This window comes from Meles meles, chromosome 2 (genome assembly GCF_922984935.1).
Source record: "Meles meles chromosome 2, mMelMel3.1 paternal haplotype, whole genome shotgun sequence".
Lineage (NCBI taxonomy): Eukaryota > Metazoa > Chordata > Mammalia > Carnivora > Mustelidae > Meles > Meles meles.
The window spans coordinates 174,700,079-174,725,107 of record NC_060067.1 but is presented as its reverse complement, the minus strand read 5'-3'; the positions used below and the strand labels follow the sequence as shown (position 1 = coordinate 174,725,107).

The 25,029-nt window shown below is 37.4% G+C and overlaps 1 protein-coding gene across 1 annotated transcript in view; it reads left to right on the top strand.

Annotated features, from left to right (window-relative positions):
- Nucleotides 1–25,029, top strand: part of ADAM32 (ADAM metallopeptidase domain 32) — a 145,926-nt gene that overhangs the window by 20,183 nt on the left and 100,714 nt on the right. Inside the window, exons 3-6 of the mRNA XM_045997445.1 lie at nucleotides 10,817–10,878; nucleotides 13,291–13,366; nucleotides 20,060–20,136; nucleotides 22,106–22,283. Of these exons, the coding sequence (XP_045853401.1) occupies nucleotides 10,817–10,878; nucleotides 13,291–13,366; nucleotides 20,060–20,136; nucleotides 22,106–22,283 (393 nt within the window). The remainder of the gene's footprint in view (nucleotides 1–10,816; nucleotides 10,879–13,290; nucleotides 13,367–20,059; nucleotides 20,137–22,105; nucleotides 22,284–25,029) is intronic.

Genomic DNA, 25,029 nt, shown 5'->3' with positions numbered 1-25,029 from the left:
GATTGCCACCCCAGCTTTCTTTTGATGTCCATTAGCCTGCTAAATTGTTTTCCACCCCCTCACTTTAAATCTGGAAGTGTCTTTAGTCTAAAATGAGTGTCTTGTGACAGTGTATTGATGGATCTTGTTTTTTTATCCATTCTGATACTGTGTGTTTTTGATTGGGGCATTTAGCCCATTTACATTCAGGGTAAGTATTGAAAGATATGAATATAGTGCCATTGTATTGTCTGTAAGGTGACTGTTACTGTATATTGTCTCTGTTCCCTTCTGGTCTATTACTTTTAGGCTCTCTCTTTACTTAGAGTATTCCTTTCAATATTTCCTGTAGGGCTGGTTTGGTGTTTGCAAATTCTTTTAGTTTTCTCTTTGTTCTGGAAGCTTTTTATTTCTCCTGCTATATTCAATGACAGCCTAGCTGGATATAGTATTTTTGGCTGTACATTTTTCTCACTTTGTGTTCTGAATATATTGTGCCAGTCCTTTCTTGCCTGCCAGGGCTGCTGCCAATCTAATTTTTCCACCATTGTAGGTTACAGACCTCTTGTCCCGAGCTGCTTTCAGGATTTTCTCTTTATCTCTAAGACTTGTAAGTTTTACTATTAGATGACAGGGTGTTGACATATTTTTATTGATTTTGAGGGGGGTTCTCTGTGCTTCCTGGATTTTGATGCCTGTTTCCTTCCGTAAATTAGGGAAGTTCTCTGCTATAATTTATTTCAATATACATTCTGCCCTCTCTCATCTTCTGGGATCCCAATTATTCTAATATTGTTTAATCTTATTGTATCACTTATCTCCAAACTCTCCTTGTGGTCCAGTAGTTGTTTATCTCTCTTTTTATCACCTTCTTTATTCTCCATCATTTGGTCTTCTATATCACTAATTCTCTTTTGTGCCTCATTTATCATAGCACTAAGATTCTCCAGTTTTTTAAAAAATTTATTTTTATCTTATTTTTTCAGTGTTCTAAGATTCATTGTTTATGCACCACACTCAGTGCTCCATGCAATACCTGCCCTCCTTAATACCCACCACCAGGCTCAGCTATAGCCCAGCCTCCCTCCCCTCCCAAATTCTCAGTTTGTTTCTCAGAGTCCACAGTCTCTCATGGTTCGTCTCCCCCTCCAATTTCCTCCAATTCACTTTTCCTTTCCTTCTTCTAATGTCCTCCATGTTATTCCTTATGCTCCACAAATAAGTGAAACCATATGACAATTGACTCTCTCTGCTTGACTTATTTCACTCGGCATAATCTCCTCCGTCCCGTCCATGTTAATACAAAAGTTGGATATTCATTCTTTCTGATGGAGGCATAATATTCCGTTGTATATATGGACCATATCTTCTTTATCCATTTGTCTGTTGAAGGGCATCTTGGCTCTTTTCACAGTTTGGGGATTGTGGCCATTGTTGCTATAAACATTGGAGTACAGATGGCCCTTCTTTTCACTACATCTATATCTTTGGGGTAAATACCCAGTAGTGCAATTGCAAGGTCTTGGTTAGCTCTATTTTTCATTTCTTAAGGAATCTCCACACTATTTTTCAAAGTGGTTGCACCAACTTGCATTCCCCCAACACTGTAAGAGGGTTGCCCTTTCTCCACATCCTCTTCAACACTTGTTGTTTCTTGTATTTTTATTTTGGCCATTCTAACTGGTGTAAGGTGGCATCTCAATGTGATTCTGATTTAAATCTTCCTGATGGCTAATGATGATGAACATTTTTCAATGTGTCTGTTAGCCATTTGAATGTCTTCTTTGGCGAAATGTCTGTTCATGTATTCTGCCTATTTTTAGATGTGGTTATCTGATTTTTGGGTGTTGAGTTTGAGGAGTTCTTTATAGATCTTGGATATCAGCCCTTTATCTGTAGTGTCATTTGTTATACTTTCCCATTCTGTGGGTTGCCTGTTTGTTTTATTGGCTGTTTCTTTTGCTGTGCAGAGTCTTTTTATCTTGACGAAGTCCCAAAAGTTCATTTCTGCTTTTATTTCCTTTGCCTTTGGAGACATGTCTTGAAAGAAGTTTGTGGCCACTGTCAGAGAGGTTACTGCCTATGTTCTTCTCTAGGATTTTGTTAGATTCCTCCCTCACATTGAGGTCTTTTATCCATTTTGAGTTTATTTTTGTGTATGGTGTCAGAATAGTCAAGTTTTATTCTTCTATTCATAGCTGTCCAATTTTCCCAGCACCATTTATTGATGAGACTGTTCTTTTCTGACTGGATATTTTTTCCTGCATTGTCAAATATTATTTGAGCATATGTGATCTGTGTGTCCGCTTTTGTGCAAGTACCATGCTGTCTTGGTGGTCACAGCTTTGTAGTAAAGCTTGAAATTAGTCAACATGATGCCCCAGCTTTGTTTTTCTTTTTCAACATATCCTTAGGAATTTGGAATCTTTTCTAGTTCCATACAAATTTTAGGATTGTTTGTTCCAGCACTTTGAAAAATGCTGGTGGAATTTTGATCGGGATGGCATTGAAAGTGTAGATTGCTCTCGGCAGTATAGGCATTTTAACAATGTTTATTCTTCCAATCCATGAGCATGGAATACTTTTCTATCTTTTTGCGTCTTCTTCAATTTCTTTCATGAGTGTTCTGTAGTTCCTCGAGTACATATCCTTTACCTCTTTGGTTAGGTTTATTCCAAGGTATCTTATGGTTCTTGGTGCTAGAGTAAATGGAATCGATTCTCTCACTTCCCTTTCTATATTTTCATTGTTAGTGTATAAGAAAGCAACTGATTTCTGTGCATATATTTTGTATCCTGACACGTTACTGAATTGCTGTATGAGTTATAGTAGTTTGGGGGTGGAGTCTTTTTGGTTTTCCATATATAGTATCATGTCATCTGCAAAGAGAGAGAGTTTGACTTCTTCTTTGCCAATTTGAATACCTTTTATTTCTTTATGTTGTCTGATTGTTGAGGCTAGGACTTCTAGTACTATGTAGAACAATAGTGATGAGAGTAGACATCCTTGTCATGTTCCTGATCTCAAAGGAAAGGCTGTCAGCAATTTCCTCATTGAAAATGATATTCACTGTGGGTTTTTCATAGATAGATTTTATGAAGTTGAGGAATGTTCCTTTGATTCCTATACTTTGAATAGTTTTAACCAGGAATGGATGCTGTATTTTGTCAAATACTTTTTCTGCTTTAGTTGAGAGGACCATGTTGACAAGTTGACATGTTCTGTCAAGAACTATGTGGTTCTTCTCTCTTCTCTTATTGATTTGTTCTATCACATTGATTGATTTGCAAATGTTGAGCCACACTTGCATCCCAGGGATAAATCCCACCTGGTCATGGTGGTCAATCTTTTTAATGTACTATTGGATCCTAGTAGCTAGATTCTCCTTGAGAATCTTGGCATCTACATTCATCAGTGATATTGGTCTGAAATTCTCCTTTTTGATGGGGTTTTAACCTGGTTTGGGGATCAGGGTAATGCTGGCTTCATAGAAAGAGTCTGTGAGTTTTCCTTCTGTTTCTATTTTTTGAAACAGCTTCAGGAGAATAGGTATTATTTCTTCTTTTGAATGTTTAGTAGAATTCCCCAGGGAATCCATCAGGTCCTGGGCTCTTGTTTTTTGGGAGGTTTTTGATCACTGCTTCAATCTCGTTACTAGATATTGGTCTATTCAGGTTGTCAGTTTCTTCCTGTTTCAGTCTTGGAAGTTTAGATGTTTCCAGGAATGCATCCATTTCTTCAAGGTTGCTTAACTTATTGGCATATGACTGTTGATAATAATTTCTGATGATTGTTTCTGTCCTTTTCATTCTGTCTATTTCATTCATTGGGTCCTCTCTCTTTTCTTTTGCATTAGTTTGGCCAATGTTTATCGATTTTATTGTTTCTGTCAAAAAACCAGCTTCTACTTTAGTTGATGTGTTATACTATATCTCTAGTTTTTATCTCATTGATCTCTGCTCTAATCTTGATTATTTCCCTTCTTGTGCCTGGGGTTGGCTTAATATGTTGTTGATTCTCCAGTTCTTTAAGGTGTAAAGACAGCTGGTGTATTCTGGATTTTTCAATTGTTTTGGGGGAGACTTGGATGGCTATGTATTTCCGCCTTAGGACTGCCTTTGCTGTATCTCAGAGGTTTGGTACCGAAATGTCTTCATTCTCATTGGTTTCCATGAATTGTCTAAGTTCTTCCTTGATTTCCTGGTTGATCCAAACATTCTTAGGCCAGGTGGTCTTTGGCTTCCATTTGTTTGAATTCCTTCCAAGCTTTTTCTTGTGATTGAGTTCCAGTTTCAAAGCACTGTGGTCTGAGAATATGCAGGGAATAATCTCAGTCTTTTGGTATTGATTGAGCCTTGATTTGTGACCCAGTATGTGGTCTGTTCTTGAGAATGTTCCATGTGCACTTGACAAGAATGAGTATTGTACTGTTCTAGGGTGGAATGTTCTGTATATATCTATGAGGTCCATCTGGTCCAATGTGTCATTCAATGCTCTTGTTTCTTTATTGATTTTCTGCTTGGACAATCTGCCTATTACTGAGAGTGGCGTGTTAAGATCCTCTACTATTAACGTATTCATGTCAATATGATTCTTTAATTAACAGTTGGCTTATGTAGTTGACTGCTCCCATATTGGGGGCATAAATATTTACAATCGTTAGAACTTCTTGTTGGATAGATGCTTTAAGAATGATGTAACATCCTTCTGTATCTCTGACCACAGTCTTTAGCTTAAAATCTAATTTATCTGATTTGAGAATCACTACCCCAGGTTTCTTTTGAGGCACATTGACATGAAAGATGGTACTCCATCCCTTCACTTTCAGTCTGGATGTATTTTTAGGTTCCAGTGTGTCTTTTGTAGAAAGCATATGGACAGGTTCTGTCATTTTATCCAGTGTGCAACCTGTGCCTTTTTATGGGCGCATTTAGGCTGTTTACGTTGAGAGTGATTATTGAAACATAAGTTTTTAGTGACATCATGTTGCCTGAGAAGTCCTTGTTTCTATAAATTGTCTGTAAATTTCTGTTCTGTATCACTCTTGAGTTCTTTCTTCTTTTATAGAACCCCCCCCACCTTAATATTTCTTGTAGTGCTGGCGTGGTGTTCACAAACTCTTTTAAACCTTGCCTGTCTTGGAAGATCTTTCTGTTTCCATCCATTCTGAATGTCAGCCTTGCTGGATAACGTATTCTTGGCTGCATGTACTACTCATTTAGTGCCCTGAATATGTTTTGTCTTGCCAGCCCTTTCTGGCTTGCCAGGTTTCTGTGGGCAAGTCTGTTGTTATTCTAATGGGCCTTTCTCAGTATGTAAGGAATCTCTTTTCCCTAGCTTCCCTTAAGACCTCTTGTTTAGGGCACCTAGGTGGCTCAGTTGGTTAAGCAACTGCCTTTGGCTCAGGTCATGATCCTGGAGTCCCGGGATTGAGTTTCACATTGGGCTCCCAGTTCCACGGGAGTCTGCTTCTCCCTCTGACCTTCTCCCCTCTCATTCTCTTTCTCTTTCTCTCTCTCTCTCAAATAAATAAATAAATAAATAAATAAAATATTTTTAAAAAGACCTCTTGTTTAAAATTATGATTCGTGAATTTCACAATTAAGTGCTTGGAGGTCTTTCTAGATTTGTTGACCTTGGAGGGTGTACTTTCTGCATTTAGGACACGACCACTTGTTCCATTCCCCAGATCACAGAAATTTCATCCAGAATTTGTTCAACTATATCTTCTAGTCTTCCTTCTCCCTGACCTCCCCGCCCAGGGACCCCAATAATTCTGACGTTGGAATGTTTTGTGGCATCATTTATTTCCCAGTTCTGTTTTCATGGCTTCTAAGCTGTTTGTTCCAGGCCTCCTCCTGATCCTTCTTCTCTATCAGTTTGCCCTCTAGATCACTAATTCTGTCTTCTGCCTCAGTTACCCTAGCTGTTAGAGTATTTAGATTAGATTGGATCTCATCGATAGCATTTTTAACTTCTGCCAGATTGGCTCTCACTTCTGCCCTTAGAGATTGTATGTTGTCACTAATGGTTTTCTCTAACCATTGCCTGGTTAATTGTTACCCTGAATTCCCTTTCCGACATACTGTTTATGTCCATATCCAATAGTAGTGTGGGAGAGGGCACAGTCTCTGCATTATTCCTCTGTTGAGTTTCCTCCTCCCTGTCATTTTGGTGAGTGGTAGTTGAAGGGATGTATAGCTGAATATATCAGCCACAAGCAAGGCAAGATGAACCCTGGAAAGTTTCGGAGCAGTTGGAAGTCATCACCAAAAAGAAAGAAATATGAAAAGGAGAGAGAGAGAAAGAGAAAAAAAAAAAAAGAGAAAATTCAGCCAAAATGAGTCCCAAAAGCAAGATTATATGATACATAAAAGCAAACAGAGACTGACAAAAGTAAATGAGAAGAAAAAAATAGAAGAACTTAGCCAAAATGAACTCCAAGGATAAGATTTATGCATTGGGTGTGATGCCAAAACAATGAACACTGTTATGCTGTAAATAAACAAATAAAAAAAAGATTTATGTAATACCAGAATGAAAGCAAATACACAGAAACCCTGACAGAAGAAAAAGATGGGAGGATGGTTATGAATCCTCAATGTGGGTGAAGAAGTTTTTTTGGTTCTTCCTGGGTGTATCTTGTTATCTTTGTTAAAGGACTCAACTTTCCAGAGATATAAGGAAATTAAAACTGGTTTATATATAGGGGTAGTATTGAATAAGGAAATAAGATTACCTTGAAGCTTATATCTATATGTATATTAAAAGCAAAGAAAAAGAAAACGGAACACAGGTGTTTGTATGAAAAAAGTTCAAGTTAAAAAGTTATTATGGAATATGTTGTGTTAAACCTCTAACTATAATGGTAAGTAGGTTAAAAAATTAAAAGAACAAGAATTGTGAGAACGAATTTTAAAAAAAGTTATATTCATGAAATGTACAGGTTTTAGGGGAGCTTAATATATTGTTTGCCCCTGATGTTGTGGTTTTACAGTTTTATGTGGACCCTGTGGTGATTGTTCTCTTGTTCTTTTGTCTTGTTTTCTGGGGGAGGGGCCTGCTACATTGTTTTCCAGTTAATATTGCTCTGGTTGAGTAGCCCTACAGGCTATCAAGGGGCTGGCCTCTGTGGAAACTAGTTTTTCAGGCTTTTGTTCTCTGGAAGTTTTTGTTCTTTGGCAGCTTTTTGCAGCTTTTCAGAGGGTCAGAGCAAAGAAAAAATCTGTCTGCACCTGGACTTCTGCCTCAGAGAGAAGCCTTAGATTGTTCCTCTCTTGATGGTCCAGAACACACAGACTCCCCCTCTGCAAACTCTGCTGAACAGCGCAACTTCCCACAGATGGTACGCAACCGCAGCCACTGTCCCAGTGGTCACCCAAGGCCCCCTGATTGTCTCTTCATCCTTGTGCCACTAAAGCCACGAGCTATATTGGTCCGGGGAGCCCACTTCTGGTGGCTGCATTTGCTGGGACTGCTGTCTGGAGTGCAGCCTACGCCAGGGGCTCTCAGACCCCATGGTAGTGCAGGTCACGGAAGGCTTCCAGCTGAGGTATCCTGACTGGAGATCACACTGGGTTTCTCAGGTATGGGCTGGGAGTGTTCAGACCCCAAGGGGTCTCAGAAGGCTGCGGGCCCAGACACTGCCAGCTGGCACCCACACCAGACTCTCTCAGGCACTGGCCGGTGTGTGCCCACCCGAGCAGTGGTGTGAGCAGTGGAAAGTCAGGAGCTCAGGGACCATGGACTGGAGGCTCTGCTGTACTTTCTCTGGCATGGGAGGTCACCAGCGGTGACCATCCTGGGCCTATGCCTGTGACTACCTGATGACACCAGTTGCCCCTTAAGACCTTTTGCTGTTTTGAGTGCTTTTTTTTTTTTTTTCCCCAAGATTTTATTTTATTTATTTGACAGAGAGAGATCACAAGTAGGCAGAGAGGCAGGCAGAGAGAGAGGAGGAAGCAGGCTCCCTGCAGAGCAGAGAGCCCGACGAGGGGCTCAATTCCAGGGCCCTGAGATCATGACCTGAGCCGAAGCAGCGGCTTAATCCACTGAGCCACCCAGGCACCCTGTTTTGAGTGCTTTTGACCAGACTCCAAGTTAATGCTGGTCCCCAATCACAGGGTACTTTCATATTGGAGTATTACTTTTCAATGGGTCGCTTCTGGTGGCTCCCTCCCCTTTCTGTTTATCCTCAGATATTAGTCGGAGCATTCCCACTCGGCTTTACCTCTCCACTAATGTCTTCTGTCCATGTAGAGATCCATAAGTGTATAATCTTACATCTCAAGCTGATTTCATGGGTGTTCAGAGTGTTCTGGTAGATATTTAGCTCACTTTAGGGAACTGGTTGAAACAGGGTCTCCTACTTCTCTACCATCTTCCCTTTCCTCCATCGAGCCTCTAGTTTTGATTGCACCTCATTAATAGCTTTTCTTGATTTCAACTTGGTTAGATTTTAGTTCTTTTATTTCTCCAGAAGGGTATTCGCTAGTATCTTCTGTGATTTTTCAAGTCCAGCTAGCATCTTTATAATTATCGTTCTGAGCTCTAGTTCTGACATCTTACTAATGTCCACAGTGATTGGGTACCTAGCAAAAGTATTTCCTTTATCATTTCTTGTATGGCTAATTTAGTGGTGATGAATTCCTTAACATTTGTTCATCTGGGAAACTATTTATCTCCTCTTATGTTGAATGATATCCTTGCTGGATAGAGTATTCTTGACTGCAGATTTTTTTTCCTTTTAGCACTTTAAATATATCATGCCAGTCCCTTTTGGCCTACAAAGTTTCTCCTCATAAATCAGCTGATAACTTTATGAGATTGCCCTTGTATATAATTGTTTTCTGTTAGTGCTTTTAAAATTCTCTTCACTTCTTTGTGCTATTTTAATTATTATGTGTCTTGGTATAGACCCCTTTGGGTTGATTTTGTTGGGGGTTCTCTGTGATTCCTGGATCTGGATTTCTGTTTCCCAGGTTAGTGACTTTTTCCTTTGTTATTTCCTTGAATATGTTTTCTTCCCTCTTTTCTCTCTCTCTGCTACTTCTGGGATTCCTATAATGCTAATACTGTTGTTATACTTGTTATAATATTCTCATTTTTTATATTCTTTTACTCTTTGCTGTTAAGCTTGATTGCTTTCCATTACTCTGTCTCCTGGTTTTCTGGTTTCTTCTTCTCCTTCCTCTCATTTATTATTCCCTCTAGTGTATTTTTAATTTCTATTAGTGAATTCTTCATCCTGGATTGGTTCTTTTTATATTTTCTCTTTCTTTGTTTAAGTTCTAATGGAGATCTTCTTAAGTCCAGTGAGTATCTTTATGAGCATTACTTTGAATTCTCTTTCAGGCATATTGCTTATCTTCATTTCATTTAGCTCTTTTGCTGTGAATTTATTAGCTTGTTTATTTTCATTTGAGACATACTTTTCTGTCTTCTCATTTTGTCTCTTTGTGTCTGTTTCTGTGTGTTAGGAAAGTCAACTACTTCTGCTCTGGAAAGTAGTGTCTTTATGAAGAAGAGGTGCTGTAGTCCCTGAAGTGCGATGTCCCCTATTTACCAGAACCTGGTGCTCCATCGGTGTCACCTATGTATGTTGTATGTGTCCTAATGTGATTGAGAGGCATATGCCTTGTGTCCAGTTGTCTGCAGTGTTTCTCTTTTCCTTTTGTGGGGAGTGCTTGGTCCCTCTGTTGTTAAGGGTCAGTCTGGAGCCACCTTGGACTTGAATTGAGCAGACCAGATGTTTGCCAGGACTGCAGTCTCAGCACACTGCAGGGTGCTGTTCTGCCTGTGTTGTCCCCGGAGAAGTTCTCTTTGGTGGTAAGGGTCTGCAGTGAGACCAGATATCTTTTTTTTTTTTTTAAAGATTTTATTTATTTATTTCACAGACAGAGATCACAAGTAGGCAGAGAGGCAGGCAGAGAGAGAGGGGGGAAGCAGGCCCCCCGCTGAGCAGAGAGCCCAATGTGGGGCTATGATCCCAGGACCCTGGGATCATGACCTGAGCTGAAGGCAGAGGTTTTAACCCACTGAGCCACCCAGGAGCCCCGAGACCAGATATCTATCCACAGTCTGTTTGTTGGGGTTTCAGGGACTTCAAACTACCAGGCTATCTCTGTGTTGCCCCTTATGGGGTTTTTGTGGGTGGGAGAGCTGACAGTCACAAAGCCTAGAAGCCTTATCTTTTTCTGTGTTCTGGTATTTGTGTCTTTTTGGTTTTTATATGCTTACGTTTTCTTTTCAATGATGCTCTAACTCTTGCTTTTTACATGTTCTCTTGGGTTGGATAAAATCTCATCACTCAGCTTCAGCAACTTAGTGGTATTGCAACTTATTGTTGTCCATGTTTTAACTTGAGGATAGTAGTAATAGAGTCAAAAACAATACCAAATTTTTTTCAAGAATTTTCTACTTAGAAATATAGGAATCAGGCAATACATTTTAAGAAAACAGTTAAATATCTTTTGTGCCTGATAGAATAAACTTTGCTGATATAGGATGTCTTATTATCCCAGTGATGTCACCTACATAGAAATTATAGCATAACATGTGGTCTCTAATTTCAGAAGAAGTTAAAATTCAGTTATATATAGTTATATATAGATTTCTAATCCCATATAAATTCTTATGTTAGGCTTATTTTTGTAGAAATTGGATTATATAATAAATACATGATATCATTTTTAATATTTTTTGCATATTTTAAATAATATATAGTCTGAGACATTTTAATTAAGACATTTTAGGGAATGTTTGGAGGGACTGATTGTTTATTATTGTTTTGGTGCTGTTTCATGAATCTTCATTTCATTTGTTCTGGATTCTCTAGGAACAGATATCCTATACTATTACAATAGATGAGAAGCCATACACTGTACACCTTAAGCAAAGGTAACTTTTTATTCATTTAGTTTTGTATTTCATTTTATTGATATGAATTTATTTACTTAAAAATGGAGAGTTAAAAATAATTAATATAGTTGTTATTAAACATTTTAGTTGTTTCAGATGAACAGATGCTTTCCTGAGAATTAATTTAATTTTTGGTCCTAATGCCTCAAGTAGTCTTTTGTGAATAGAGGGGAACAGAAAAAGAATAAGCCCCCGCATGAAGATTAATCTATATGATCTTATGTTGTTGACAGAACCAGAAAGACCTATATAATCAGGGCAGAATGTTGGAATAAGAAGTAAGTCTGTAAGTGTATCAGGATTTGATCAGAGAGACAGGCCTAGAGTAAGGAATTTATTATGGAATGAGACTATACACTTGTGAGAGTTTATGAAAAATAGTACTAGCTGTGTACTTCCCTCAGAGAACTGAGAAAGTAATTGAAATAACTTTCTGCAGGGTTTATTCTCTCATGGGAACCAGGAAACAATGGAAATGTCTCTCATGTAGAGAAAAGTTGGCTTAGAATTAATTTGTGACTTTGAATAGGATAATTTCAGTTAAATTTTGATTATAGAACTAGACTATGATATTAGGGAGAGGTGGATTGTGAGAAACTTAAGGTAGTAAGTTGTAAATAACTTTTTCAAAAATGTTTGGCAGAAAAAGAAGAAACAGGTGCAGATGAATGCTTTTTAAGAAGGAAGAAACAAAGTTTTTAGGCGGGAGGGAATTTTCTTGGAGTTGTATAAACGAGCTATTTATTGTATAAAATGCCAAAGAATAGGATTGAGTAAAAGAAGAGTTAACCAACTCCTGTAGACAGAAGGGAAGAATATGGTAAATGGCAACTCAAAGATCTTTTCAAGTGTGTAAGAGGGAAAGTGAGAGTACTCAGTGCATTTGAACATCTTATCAGGACTATTAACAGTGGTAAGAATTATAGGGACTGGAGTTTAGGAGGTGGGTAAAGCACGTGTGTATTGTTTTGGGAAATTACTTGCATAATGATTATGATGGCATAGTGATAATTAGGAAGGTATTACAAATAACTTACATGAGAAATAGCAGAAAGCAGAACTATGTAGAGGTAGGGAATTTTTTTTCCTTTTGAGATATATACTGAGGTGACAGGAAAAAGATTAGCTAACACTGGATTTAGTGGTAGCAGAGATTTGGTGTAGCAGTGAAGGAGAAGAGGAACAGCTCTGAGTCAGGGGAAATGTGGGCTCAATTTTGAAAAAATTTTATGAAGTGCTTGTAGGATATCCCAAGGGAAATGTCCAATTGACAGTTTAGAATGTGAATGTGAATTTCAAAGCCATCTATTTATGTAGGTATAAATGAAGCACCAGAAATGAACAAGATAAACCTGTAGAGGAAGGAGTGAATATCAAAGATGAGAAGGAAGAACAACCCAGAGGTGAATGCCATGGAACACTTAAGAGAAGAAACAAGGATCCAGATGAAGGGACTCTTAAAGTATACAGAAAGATATTAGGGAAGCCAGGTGGAAATTGTATGATTGAAGTTGAAGAGTAGATGGCTTAAAAAAGGGAAGTGTGGTCATTAGTATGTCTGTGTCAGAGTAGTTTTATTTGACTTCAAACTGTGTTTTGTATTTGACATCTAAGAGGTTATTAGTTACCTGCAGAAGATCACTTGTAGTGGAGGATTCCTAACTAGCTAGTCTAGGTGGTCTAGTTATGTTACATAAGATTGAGGAGTGACCATGGGGTGAGGAAATAGGATAATAAGTATAGGGAGTGATACCAGAGAAGGTTGAACTCGGATTTGTAGTTTCAGTATCTACATTCAGATTAATACGACTTTTACACAATACTCTTCTACTCTCTAATATATATGCATGGTAGTGAAATTTAGAAAGAATGAAAGAATGGAAAACTCTCATAATCCTACATGTGGTTTATATCTTTGCAAATTTTAAAATGCCTTTTTTCTCATCTTGTAGTCCCTTCTTATTTTAAAGGAGTTCATTAAAATAGGAAAATTATTTTGAGTGTGTATTTCTTTGAATCTATAGAATATAAATTCTATAGATTCTATATATATATATAGACTCTATATATTCTATATATTTATGTCAAAAGAAAATACTACCTTTGTTCGGTTTGCAGACTTACTATAAAGGTCCAGGCCTGGAGAGCAAATATTTCAGCCTTTGAGAACCATACTATCTCTGTTAAAATGACTCAGATCTGCTGTTGTAACTTAAAAACAGCCATGGACCATACATAAATTGATGGGTGTGGCTGCGTTCCAATAAAACTTTATTTACAAAGACAGAGTAGGCCAGATTTGGCCTGAGGGTATTAGTTTGCTTTGCTGAGCACTGCTTTATATATTTCAAAAAGAATAACTTTTAATATTATCTCATTTTTAATATTCAGTTTTTTTTTAGCACATAATTTTATGGTTTATTTGTATAACCAAGGATCTGTGAATTCTCATCCTTCAGATATTCAGGTAAGATTTAAGTTCTATATTTTACAGATTTTTAAAATCTTTTTTACATTGATTAAATGTTTTCCTAATACAGAATACTGTATTCATAAGGGATATATTTAAGGATCGTGTTATTGCCTCATTTCCCTCATTATTAGCCTTTCCTGAAATCTTGGTAAGTTAAAGACAAACTAGATGGACTAAGGCTTCTATTCTGCATAGAACAGAGATACCATTTAGTTAATTAATTAGTTTATTTATATTTTGTTGAATAAATGAATATAAATTAAAGACTAATAAAAGCGAACACAAATACTGAACACAATATTTTAAACCTTTTCTTTTTTTCCCCCATCACTCCATCAATAATGACCCTACCCTTTAAATTAGATAGCCACATCCAACTACTTCCCTGTATCCATCCTGATAACACTCTTTTCCAAGTAAATTCTTAGATTATTGCCATAACTTCCTGAATAATCTTGTTTCTATACCTTGTCCATCCCTTTAGTCAGTTTTCAACTTGACCAAAAAGATCAGTCCTATTAGAGCATAGACACATTGTTTCTGCACTCAGAACCCTCCGCGGTATGATCTCCTGTTCGCAAAATGAAAGCCAAAGTCATTTCAATATCTTACAGCCTTTATACAGTCTGGTCCTCTTTACCTAACTGACCTCATTTCCTATTACTGCCTACCTTGGTAATTCTGTTCCAACTGTATTGGTCTCCTTGCTGTTCTTCAACATACCAGACATGATCTTCTTCCAGGATTACTTTCTATTTTCTTTGATCCAGAAGCTAGCTCTTTCCCAAGATTCCCTTTCCTTAAGGTCTTTGCTTAAAATTACTTATTTATTCGACAGACAGAGATCACAAGTAGGCCGAGAGGCAGGCAGAGAGAGGGGGGGAAGCAGGCTCCCCACTGAGCAGAGAGCCTGATGCGGGGCTTGATCCCAGGACCCTGAGATCATGACCTGAGCCGAAGGCAGAGGCTTTAACCCACTGAGCCACCCAGGTGCCCCTTTGCTTAAAATTACTAATGCCTATTTTATTTTATTTTATTTATTTAATTTTTTTTATTAATTTCTTTTCAGCGTAACAGAATTCATTATTTATGCACCACACCCAGTGCTCCATGCCATACGTGCCTTCCATAATATCCACCACCTGGCTCCCCCAACCTCCCACCCCCTGCCGCTTCAAAACCCTCAGATTGTTTTTCAGAGTCCATAGTCTCTTGTGGTTCATCTCCCTTTCCAATTTCCCTCATCTCCCTTCTTCCCTCCATCTCCCTATGTCCTCCTCGTTATTTGTTATGCTCCACAAATAAGTGAAACCGTATGATAATTGACTCTCTCTGCTTGACTTATTTCACTCAGCATAATCTCTTCCAGTCCCGTCCATGATGCTACAAAAGTTGGGTATTCATCCTTTCTGATGGAGGCATACTCCATTGTGTATATGGACCACATCTTCCTTATCCATTATCCGTTGAAGGGCATCTTGATTCTTTCCACAGTTTGGCGACCGTGGCCATTGCTGCTATAAACATTGGAGTACAGATAGCCCTTCTTTTCACTACATCTGTATCTTTGGGGGTAAATACTCAGTAGTGCAATTGCAGGGTCATAGGGAAGCTCTATTTTTAGTTTTTTTTTTTTTAAAGATTTTATTTATTTATTTGAGAGAGAATGAGTGAGAGAGAGCAGGAGAGAGGAGAAGGTCAGAGGGAGAAGCAGACTCCCCAAGGAGCTGGGAGCCCGATGCGGGACTCGATCATAGAAGTCCAGGATCATGACCTGAGTGGAAGGCTCAACCAACTGAGCCACCCAGGCGCCCTATTTTTAGTTTCTTAAGGAATCTCCACACTGTTCTCCAAAGTGGCTGCACCAACTTGCATTCCCACCAACAGTGTAGGAGGGTTCCCCTTTCTCCACATCCTCTCCAACACACGCTGTTTCCTGTCTTGCTAATTTTGGCCATTCTAACTGTTGTCAGGTGGTATCTCAATGTGGTTTTAATTTGAATCTCCCTGATGGCTAGAGATGATGAACATCTTTTCATATGTCTGATAGCCATTTGTATGTCTTCACTGGAGAAGTGTCTGTTCATGTCTTCTGCCCATTTTTTGACATGGTTATCTGTTCTGTGTGTGTTGAGTTTGAGAAGTTCTTTATAGATCCTGGATATCAGCCTTTTGTTTGTATTGTCATTTGCAAATATCTTCTCCCATTCCATGGGTTGCCTCTTTGTTTTGTTGACTGTTTCCTTTGCTGTGCAGAAGCTTTTGATCTTGATGAAGTCCCAAAAGTTCATTTTCGCTTTTGTTTCCTTGGCCTTTGGAGACATATCTTGAAAGAAGTTGCTGTGGCTGATATCGAAGAGGTTACTGCCTATGTTCTCCTCTAGGAGTCTGATGGATTCCTGTCTCACGTTGAGGTCTTTTATCCATTTCGAGTTTATCTTTGTGTACAGTGTAAGAGAATGGTCGAGTTTCATTCTTCTACATATAGCTGTCCAGTTTTCCCAGCACCATTTATTGAAGAGACTGTCTTATTTCCACTGTATGTTTTTCCTGCTTTGTCAAAGATTATTTGACCATAGAGCTGAGGGTTCATATCTGGGCTCTCTACTCTGTTCCACTGGTCTATGTGTCTGTTTTTATGCCAGTACCACGCTGTCTTGGTGATCACAGCTTTGTAGTAAAGCTTGAAATCGGGTAATGTGATGCCGCCAGTTTTGTTTTTGTTTTTCAATATTTCCTTAGCAATTTGGGGTCTGTTCTGACTCCATACGAATTTTAGGATTATTTGCTCCAGCTCTTTGAAAAATACCGGTGGAATTTTGATCGGAATGGCATTAAAAGTATAGATTGCTCTAGGCAGTATAGACATTTTAACAATGTTTATTCTTTTGATCCAAGAGCATGGAATGGTCTTCCATCTTTTTGTGTCTTCTTCAGTTTCTTTCATGAGTGTTCTGTAGTTCTTCGAGTACAGGTCCTTTACCTCTTTGGTTAGGTTTATACCCAGGTATCTTATGGTTCTTGGTGCTAGAGTAAATGGAATTGATTCTCTAATTTCCCTTTCTCTATTTTCATTGTTAGTGTATAAGAAAGCCACTGATTTCTGTACATTGGCTTTGTATCCTGCCACATTACTGAATTGCTGTATGAGTTTTAGTAGTTTGGGGGTGGAGTCTTTTGAGTTTTCCATATAAAGTATCAAGTCATCTGCGAAGAGAGAGAGTTTGACTTCTTCCTTGCCAATTTGGATACCTTTTATTTCTCTTTGTTGTCTGATTGCTGTTGCTAGGACTTCTAATACTATGTTGAACAAGAGTGGTGAGAGTGGGCATCCTTGTCATATTCCTGATCTCATAGGGAAGGCTGCGAGCTTTTTCCCATTGAGGATGATATTTGCTGAGTTTTTCATAGATAGATTTTATGAAGTTCAGGAGTGTTCCCTCTGTCCCTATACTTTGAAGCGTTTTAATCAGGAACGGATGCTGGATTTCGTCAAATGCTTTTTCTGCATCAATTGAGAGGACCATGTGGTTTTTCTCTCTTCTCTTATTGATTTGTTCTATCACATTGATTGATTTGCAAATGTTGAATCATCCTTATAACCTAGGGATGAATCCCACCTGGTCATGGTGGATAATCTTTTTAATGTGCTGTTGGGTCCTGTTTGCTAGGATCTTGTTGAGAATCTTAGCATCCATATTCATCAGTGATATTGGTCTGAAATTCTCCTTTTTTGTAGGGTCTTTGCCTGGTTTGGGGATAAGGGTAATCCTGGCTTCATAGAAAGAGTCTGGGAGTTTTCCTTCTGTTTCTATTTTTTGAATCAGCTTCAGGAGAATAGGTGTATTTCTTCTTTGAAAGTTTGGTAGAATTCTCCAGGGAATCTCTCAGGTCCTGGGCTCTTGTTTTTTGGGAGGTTTTTGATCACTGCTTCAATCTCGTTACTAAATATCAGTCTATTCACATTGTCAGTTTCTTCCTGGTTCAATTTTGGGAGTTTATAGTTTTCCACGAATGCATCCATTTCATCTAGGTTGATTAACTTATTGGCATTATAACTGTTGATAATAACTTCTGATGATTGTTTCTATTTCCTTGGTGTTAGTTGTGATCTCTCCCTTTTCATTCATAATTTTATTAATTTGAGCCTTCTCTCTCTCTCTTTTTTTTTGGATTAGTGTGTCCAATGGTTTATCATCTTATTGATTCTTTCAAAAAACCAGCTTCTAGTTTCATTGATACGTTCTACTGTATCTCTAGTTTCGTATCTCATTGATCTCTGCTCTAATCTTCATTATTTCCCTTCTTGTGCCTGGCGATGGCTTAATTTGTTGTTGATTCTCCAGTTCTTTAAGGTGTAGAGATAGCTGGTGTATTCTGGATTTTTCATTTTTTTTGGAGGGAGGCTTGGATGGCTATGTATTTCCGCCTTAGGCCTGCCTTTGCTGTATCCCTTAGGGTTTGGCCTGAAGTGTCTTCATTCTCATTGGTTTCCATGAATTGTTTAAGTTCTTTGATCTCCTGGTTGATCCAAGCATTCTTAAGCAAGGTGGTGTTCAGCTTCCAGGTGTTTGAGTTCCTCCCAAACTTTTCTTTGTGATTGAACTCCAGTTTCAAAGCATTGTGATCTGAGAATATGCAGGGAATAATCTCGATCTTTTGGTGTCAGTTGAACCCTGATTTGTGACCCAGTATGTGGTCTATTCTGGAGAAGGTTCCATGTGCACTTGAGAAGAACGAGTATTCTGTTATTTTAGGGTGGAATGTTCTGTATATGTCTATAAGGTCCATCTGGTCCGATGTGTCATTCAATGCTCTTGTTTCTTTATTGATTTTAAATTGCTCTCTTACCTTTAGTCCTCTCTTACTTTATCTGTTTCGTTTTTCATTATGGTGCTTTTCGATACATGATGTGTCATATATTTTATTTATTTTCTGTTTCCCCAGCAAAATAATCTTCATGAAGGCAGGGATTTTATTTTAGTCTTTTTTTATTCACTGTTCTATCCACAATGTCTAGAAAAATTCCTGGCATATTGTTAGCATAACAAAAATTTGCTGAAAGATTAAATTTAGGCACCATGTTGCTTTACTTTTATTGGCTAGTGCTATCAGCTTCCTTTCTTGCTCATTCCTCCTCTCCTTCATTCCATTATAAAACAGTGTCTTAATTAGAAATCTTACACTGGTTTTCACCAAAATTTATAACACTTTGAATCTTGGAAATTACATAATCTTCTCCCTGTGATGATGTTTGCTATATCTCTAGCTTAATTGTACGTGCTCACAGATCAAACTTTGTATGATTTCAGTTCTTTAAAATTTCTTGTCTCTCTCCATGGCCCAGAATATGGTTTCATTTTTGTAAATGTTCTGTGTTCTTTAAAAAGAACATATTTTTTAAAAAGAATATAGGTAGAACAAAACCTAGGTTTTATTTTACCTATATTAAGTTGCTTACATGCTGTTTAGATCTTCTGTAGATTCTGAATGCTTGATTTATCAGTTACTGCCACAAATGTATCTTTTACTATGATTATGCATTTCTCTATTTTTATTATTTTTTTAATTTTGAGCTTATTTGTTTTGAAGCTTTCTAGTAAGTGAATACAAATTTGGAATATTTATATCTTCCTGATCAATTTAAACTCTTTTCATTATGAAATGTTCCTCTTTATCACCTGGCAATGTTTCTTGCCTTAAAGTCTCCATTTCCTGTATTAATATAGTTTCAGAATCATCCTTTTGGTTTGTGTTGATATGGTATATCATTTTCTAGTTCTTTAATCTTCCTATGTCCTTAAATTTTAGACTTTTTTGGGGCACCTGGGTGGCTCAGTGGGTTAAAGCCTCTGCCTTCGGCTCAGGTCATGATCCCAGGGTCCTGGGATCGAGCCCCACATCGGGCTCTCTGCTCCGCGGGGAGCCTGCTTCCTCCTCTCTCTCTGCCTGCCTAGTTGTCATTTCTCTCTGTCAGATAAATAAAATATTTAAAAAAAAATTTTAGACTTTTTTTTTTAGTAGAGTATGAGGTTTTTAAAGAAATCCAGATTCGTAATCTTTGTCTTTTAGTTGATGACCTAAATTTATGTATTGGAAAGCAGTTTATTTATTTATTTATTTATTTATTTATTTTATTTTATTTTATTTGTTTATTTTCAGCGTAACAGTGTTCATTGTTTTTGCACCACACCCAGTGCTCCATGCAGTACGTGCCCTCCCTATTACCTACCACCTGATTCCTCAACCTCCCACCCCCCCACCCCCCCAAAACCCTCTGGTTGTTTTTCAGAGTCCATAGTCTCTCATGGTTCATCTCCCCTTCCAGTTTCCCTCAACTCCCTCTCCTCTCCATCTCCCCATGTCCTCCGTGTTCTTTGTTATGCTCCACAAATAAGTGAGACCATATGATACTTGACTCTCTCTACTTGACTTATTTAACCTAAAATCTAGGATAATACTTTGGAAACAGAGTATAAAATATTAATCCCAAATATTAATCAGAAGAGTGGTTAATATAGTAGAAGTGACAAATATAGGGAAACTTTTCCTGAATGTCACTTTATTCATGCTGATATATAAACCATGTAGCCTGTGAAAATATCCAGAAAATTCTAGCAAGCATAAAAATAAGAAATCATTAGAAAATTTGTCAGTCCTAAATACTTCACTTTATTTCTTTCCTAGGCTCAGTGCTACTACCAGGGGCATATTGAAGGACATCTGAATTCTGTTGTCACACTCAGCACATGCTCTGGATTGAGGTTATTTATTTTCTGCAATTGATATGTGAACACTGTAATTAATGATATTTGGCTGCATTGAATTTGTTATGTTTATATTAAGTTTGGGGCTAAGGGAGGATTCCCATGTGGAGATAATGCAATGAAGTCCTCCTCTGGACATGTTTCTTCTCTTGTATCTCCTCACTTTCCTTGCCGACGAGAGACATTTCTAACCTCTTTGAAGGTTTAGATTTCCTCTTCTCCTTCCTCTGTATCTTGTTTTTCTTAGCTACAGGAATGACACCTGAATGTAAATGACTATAACAAGTTGGAGGAGCTGTTTAGGATAGCTTATTTTTTCAGCAAATGGGTATATTTGGTACCTACCATGTGTCACCTACTGACTTAATGTTTGGAGATATAAAAATAAATAAAAACAAACAAGGCATACTTTTTCTCAAGGAAAATCACCTTCAGGAAGAGGAGGCAAATTCTATATAAGCAAATAATTACTAATATAGTATTCATATTTTTCTAATAATATCACTGTCTTAAATGTTAACAATTAAAGGGTTTCTTCCTTAGTGCCTAGAGTTTTCCATTCTGGCAGGAAATTTTCATCTTCATTTTTGTAATATAGGATCCTTATGTTAACAAACAAATAACTGTTCCTTTTGCTTGTTATGTGGAACCCTATGGTTTTTGGGAAATAGCCACTTGAACCAGAGCCAGAGCCAGAGAATAGTTATAAAAGTTGTTTACTCTTTAAAATCTTGCTTTTAATTTCTTATTCAGACTATATGCATAAAAAAGATTAATAATGCCTTTTCATAATTAATGCTAAATTTTTATTTTTATAAATAAAACTTAACTTATTACATATACTTTTGTTATATAGGCAATGTGATCATTTTTCTTTTTCTTTCTTTCTCTTTTTTTAAAAATAATTTATTTATTTGTTTGACAGACCGAGATCACAAGTAGGTAGAGAGGCAGGCGGCCGGGGGAAGGGGGGGCGGGTGGCATGGGAAGTAGGCTCCCTGCTGAGCAGAGAGACTGATGTGGGGCTTGATTCCAGGACCCTGGGATAATGGCCTGAGCCAAAGGCAGAGGCTTTAACCCACTGAGCTACTCAGGCGCCCTCATTTTTCTTTTTTTTAAATTGTGTTATGTTAGTCACCATACAGTACATCGTTAGTTTTTGATGTAGTGTTCCACGATTCATTGTTTGTGTATAATACCCAGTGCTCCATGCAATCTGTGTCCTCCTTAATACCCATCACTGGGCTAAGGTATCCCCACACCCCCCTTTCCTCTAAAACCCTTATTTTGTTTCTCGGAGTCCATAGTCTTTTATGATTCATCTACCCCTCCGAGATCCCCCCCCTTCATTTTTCCCTTCCTTTTCCTAATGTCCTCCATGCTATTCGTTATGTTCCACAAATAAGAGAAACCATATGATAACTTACTTTCTCTGCTTGACTTATTTTACTTAGCATAATCTCCCCAGTCCCATCCATGTTGATGCAAAGCCTGGGTATTCATCCTTTCTGAATTCTATTCATTCTCTTCTATTCTGAATCTGTTCATTCCATTGTATATATGGACCACATCTTCCTTATCCATTAATCATTTTTTAAAAGCAGTGCCAGCCAGAGAGAAATTCATTAAGATTTCTTTTTACTATTGCTTTCATTTCACTGACTTGGAGAACAGGGAATTCCTTAATCACTGTAATGCTGTATACTTATACACCTCACAACTGATTATATAATTTCTGCTGCCTTTATATCTATAGAGAGAATCAAATGGAAAGCTGATTTTGTGGATTGCAGGAGATCTTTTGTCTCTTCAGAATTATCTCCATAATGTCAAGAGTTAGGGTCAAAATACAGAGCTCAAAAGTGTTCTTTATCCTCCACTTCCTCCTCCTCCTTTTGGATTCTGTCAGCGTTTTATAATAGAGATTTGATTAAAAGCACTTACAATTTTAGTCTTAATTTTACAGAGGAATACTGCAATTTGAAAATGTTTCTTATGGAATCGAGCCTCTGGAATCTGCAGTTGAATTTCAACATCTTCTTTATAAATTAAAGAGTGGAAATAGTGAATTTGAAGATCTTAGTGAAGATAACCAAGGCACAGAACAAAACCCAGGGGACTATAACATTTTTGTAAGTGAAAAGGTGAGTTTGTGTATGTTTTATTACTATTTTCAGGGCAATTATTGTCCTTACTTAATTTATGTATAAGGAAATTATATGAACATATATGTAACTGTAACAAATAATTCTTTCTTTCAGAACATCCTTATCTTTTCTTAATGTTACAATTTCCTTTGAACCATATATGGTCTTCTCCTTGCATCAATTGATCATCTACTTTTTTATGATAAATTTTTATTCTGATTCTTATTTTGTTACATATTTATAACTTTCTAAAAATTAGTGTATATTCAACATAAATGTAATAAACTGAATTTCTGCTTTTGTGTCTGTATTTCTGGAAGTTATTTAAATGCCAGTATTTTTTTTCCATCTGTAGTCAAATTTTATTCTTTCTGCATCTAAAGCTCAGCATATCTTCTTTTGATCAGAAGGATTTTTTTTTTCATTAGTTACTGGGGTGGAATTTAGTGACTCATCAGTTGCATATAACACCCAGTGCTCATTTCATCAAGTGCCATCCCCTTAACGCCCATCACCCAAGTACCCCTTCCCCCGACACATCTCACCTCAGAAACCCTCTGTTTATAGTTAAGAGTATTTTATGGTTTGCCTTCTTCTCTATTTTTATCTTAGTTTGTTTTTCCTTCCCTTCCCCTATGTTCCCCTGTTTTATTTCTTAAATTCCCCACATATGAGTGAGATCATGTGGTATTTGTCTTTCTCTGACTGACTTATTTTGCTTAGCATAATACTCTCTAGTTCCATCCATGTCATTGCAAATGGCAAGATTTCATTCTTTTTGATGGCTGAGTAGTGTTGCATTTGTGTGTGTGTGTGTGTGTGTGTGTGTGTGTGTGTGTGTGTGTACACACCACATCTTCTTTATCCATTCATCTGTTGATGTAAATCTGGGCTCTTTCCATGGTTTGGCTGTTGTGGACATTGCTGCTATAAACATTGGGATGTGTATGCCCCTTTGAATCAGTATTTTTTTATCCTTTGGATGCAATTGCTGAGTCATAGGGTAGTCTATTTTTAACTTTTTGAGGAACCTCCATACTGTTTTCTGGAATGGCTGCACCAGTTTGCATTCCCACCAGCCCTAAGAAGTTTCCCATTCTTGGCATGCTCATCAACATCTGTTGTTTGCTGAGGTGTTCATTTTAGCCACTCTGACAGGTGTGAAGTGGTATCTTACTGTGGTTTTGATTTGTATTTCCCTGATGCCAAGTGATGTTGAGCATTGTTTCATATGTCTGTTGGCCATTTGTATGTCTTCTTTGGAGAAATATCTGTTCATGTCTTCTGCCCATTTCTTCACTGGATTTTTGTTCTTTGGGTTTTGAGTTCGATAAGTTCTTTATAGATTTTATCTGATAAGACATTTGCAAATATCTTCTCCCTATCTGTAGGTTGCATTTTAGCTTTGTTGACTGTTTCCTTTGGGTGTAGAAGCTTTTTATCTTGATTAAATCACAATAGCTTGTCTTTGTTTTTATTTTTCTTGCCTTTGGAGAGGTGTTTAGTGAGAAGTTGCTGTGGCTGAGGTCTGAAAAGTTGCAGCCTGCGTTTCACTCTAGGATTTTGATGGATTCCTGTCTCACGTTTAGGTGTTTCATCCATTTTGAGTCTACTTTTGTGTATGGTGTAAGAAAATGTTGCAGTTTTTTTCTTCTTCATGGAATATCTTTTTCTGTCTTTTCACTTTCAGTCTATATCTATCTTTAGGCCTCAAATTAGTCTTTTATGGACAGCATATATGGGTCTTATTTTTTTTTAAATCCACTATCTTATCCTACGCCGTTTGATTATAGCATTTAGTCCACTTACATTTAAGGTTATTATTGGTAGGTGTGTACTGACTGACATTTTATTAACTGTTTTCTGGTTGATTTTTTGGTTCTTCTTTTTTCCTTCTATTGCTCTCCTACCTGTGTGATTTGATGACTTTTTTCTGTTATGCATGGATTCATTTATTCTTTTATTATTTAGTATCTATTATAGGTTTTTGGTTTGTGATTGCCATGAGGTTCATATACAACAACCTATGTATATAGCTATCTTTTTACTTTTTATTCATTTTTTAAAAAGATTTTATTTATTTGACAGAGTGGGAGAGAGAGCAAGAGAGGGAAAGCACAGGCACTGCTGAGTGGAGAGCCTGATGCAAGGCTTGATCCCACGACCCTGGGATTATGGGCTGAGCTTAAGGCTGCTGCTTAATCAGCTGAGCTCCCCAGGTGTCCCTATAACCATCTTTTTAACGTTGATGATCTCTTTATTTTGAATACATTCTAAAAGCACCTACATATTTATTCCCCCTCCATGTTCTATGTACTTGATTTCATAGTTTCATCTTTTATTTTTGCTTAACTAATTACTGTAGATATAGTTGATTTTACTGCTTTTGTCTTTTCACCTTCATACTAACTTTATAAATGCATGATCTACTACCTTCACTCTATGTTTATTTTCCCAGTGAGAATTTACTTTCATAATTTTCTTACTTCTAGATATGACTTTTTCTTATCTACTTAAATAAATCCCTTTGACATTTCTTATAAGGTTGGTTTAGTGTAATGAACCTCTTTAACCTTTGTCTGGGAAACTGTTTATCTCTCCTTCAATTCTAACGAAAGCCCTGCTGGGTAGAGTATTCTTGTTTGTAGGTTTTTTCCATTCAGCACGTTGAATATATCATGACAATCCCTTCTGGCCTCAAAAGTTTCTGTTGAAAAATCATCTGATGGGTTTATGGGTGTTC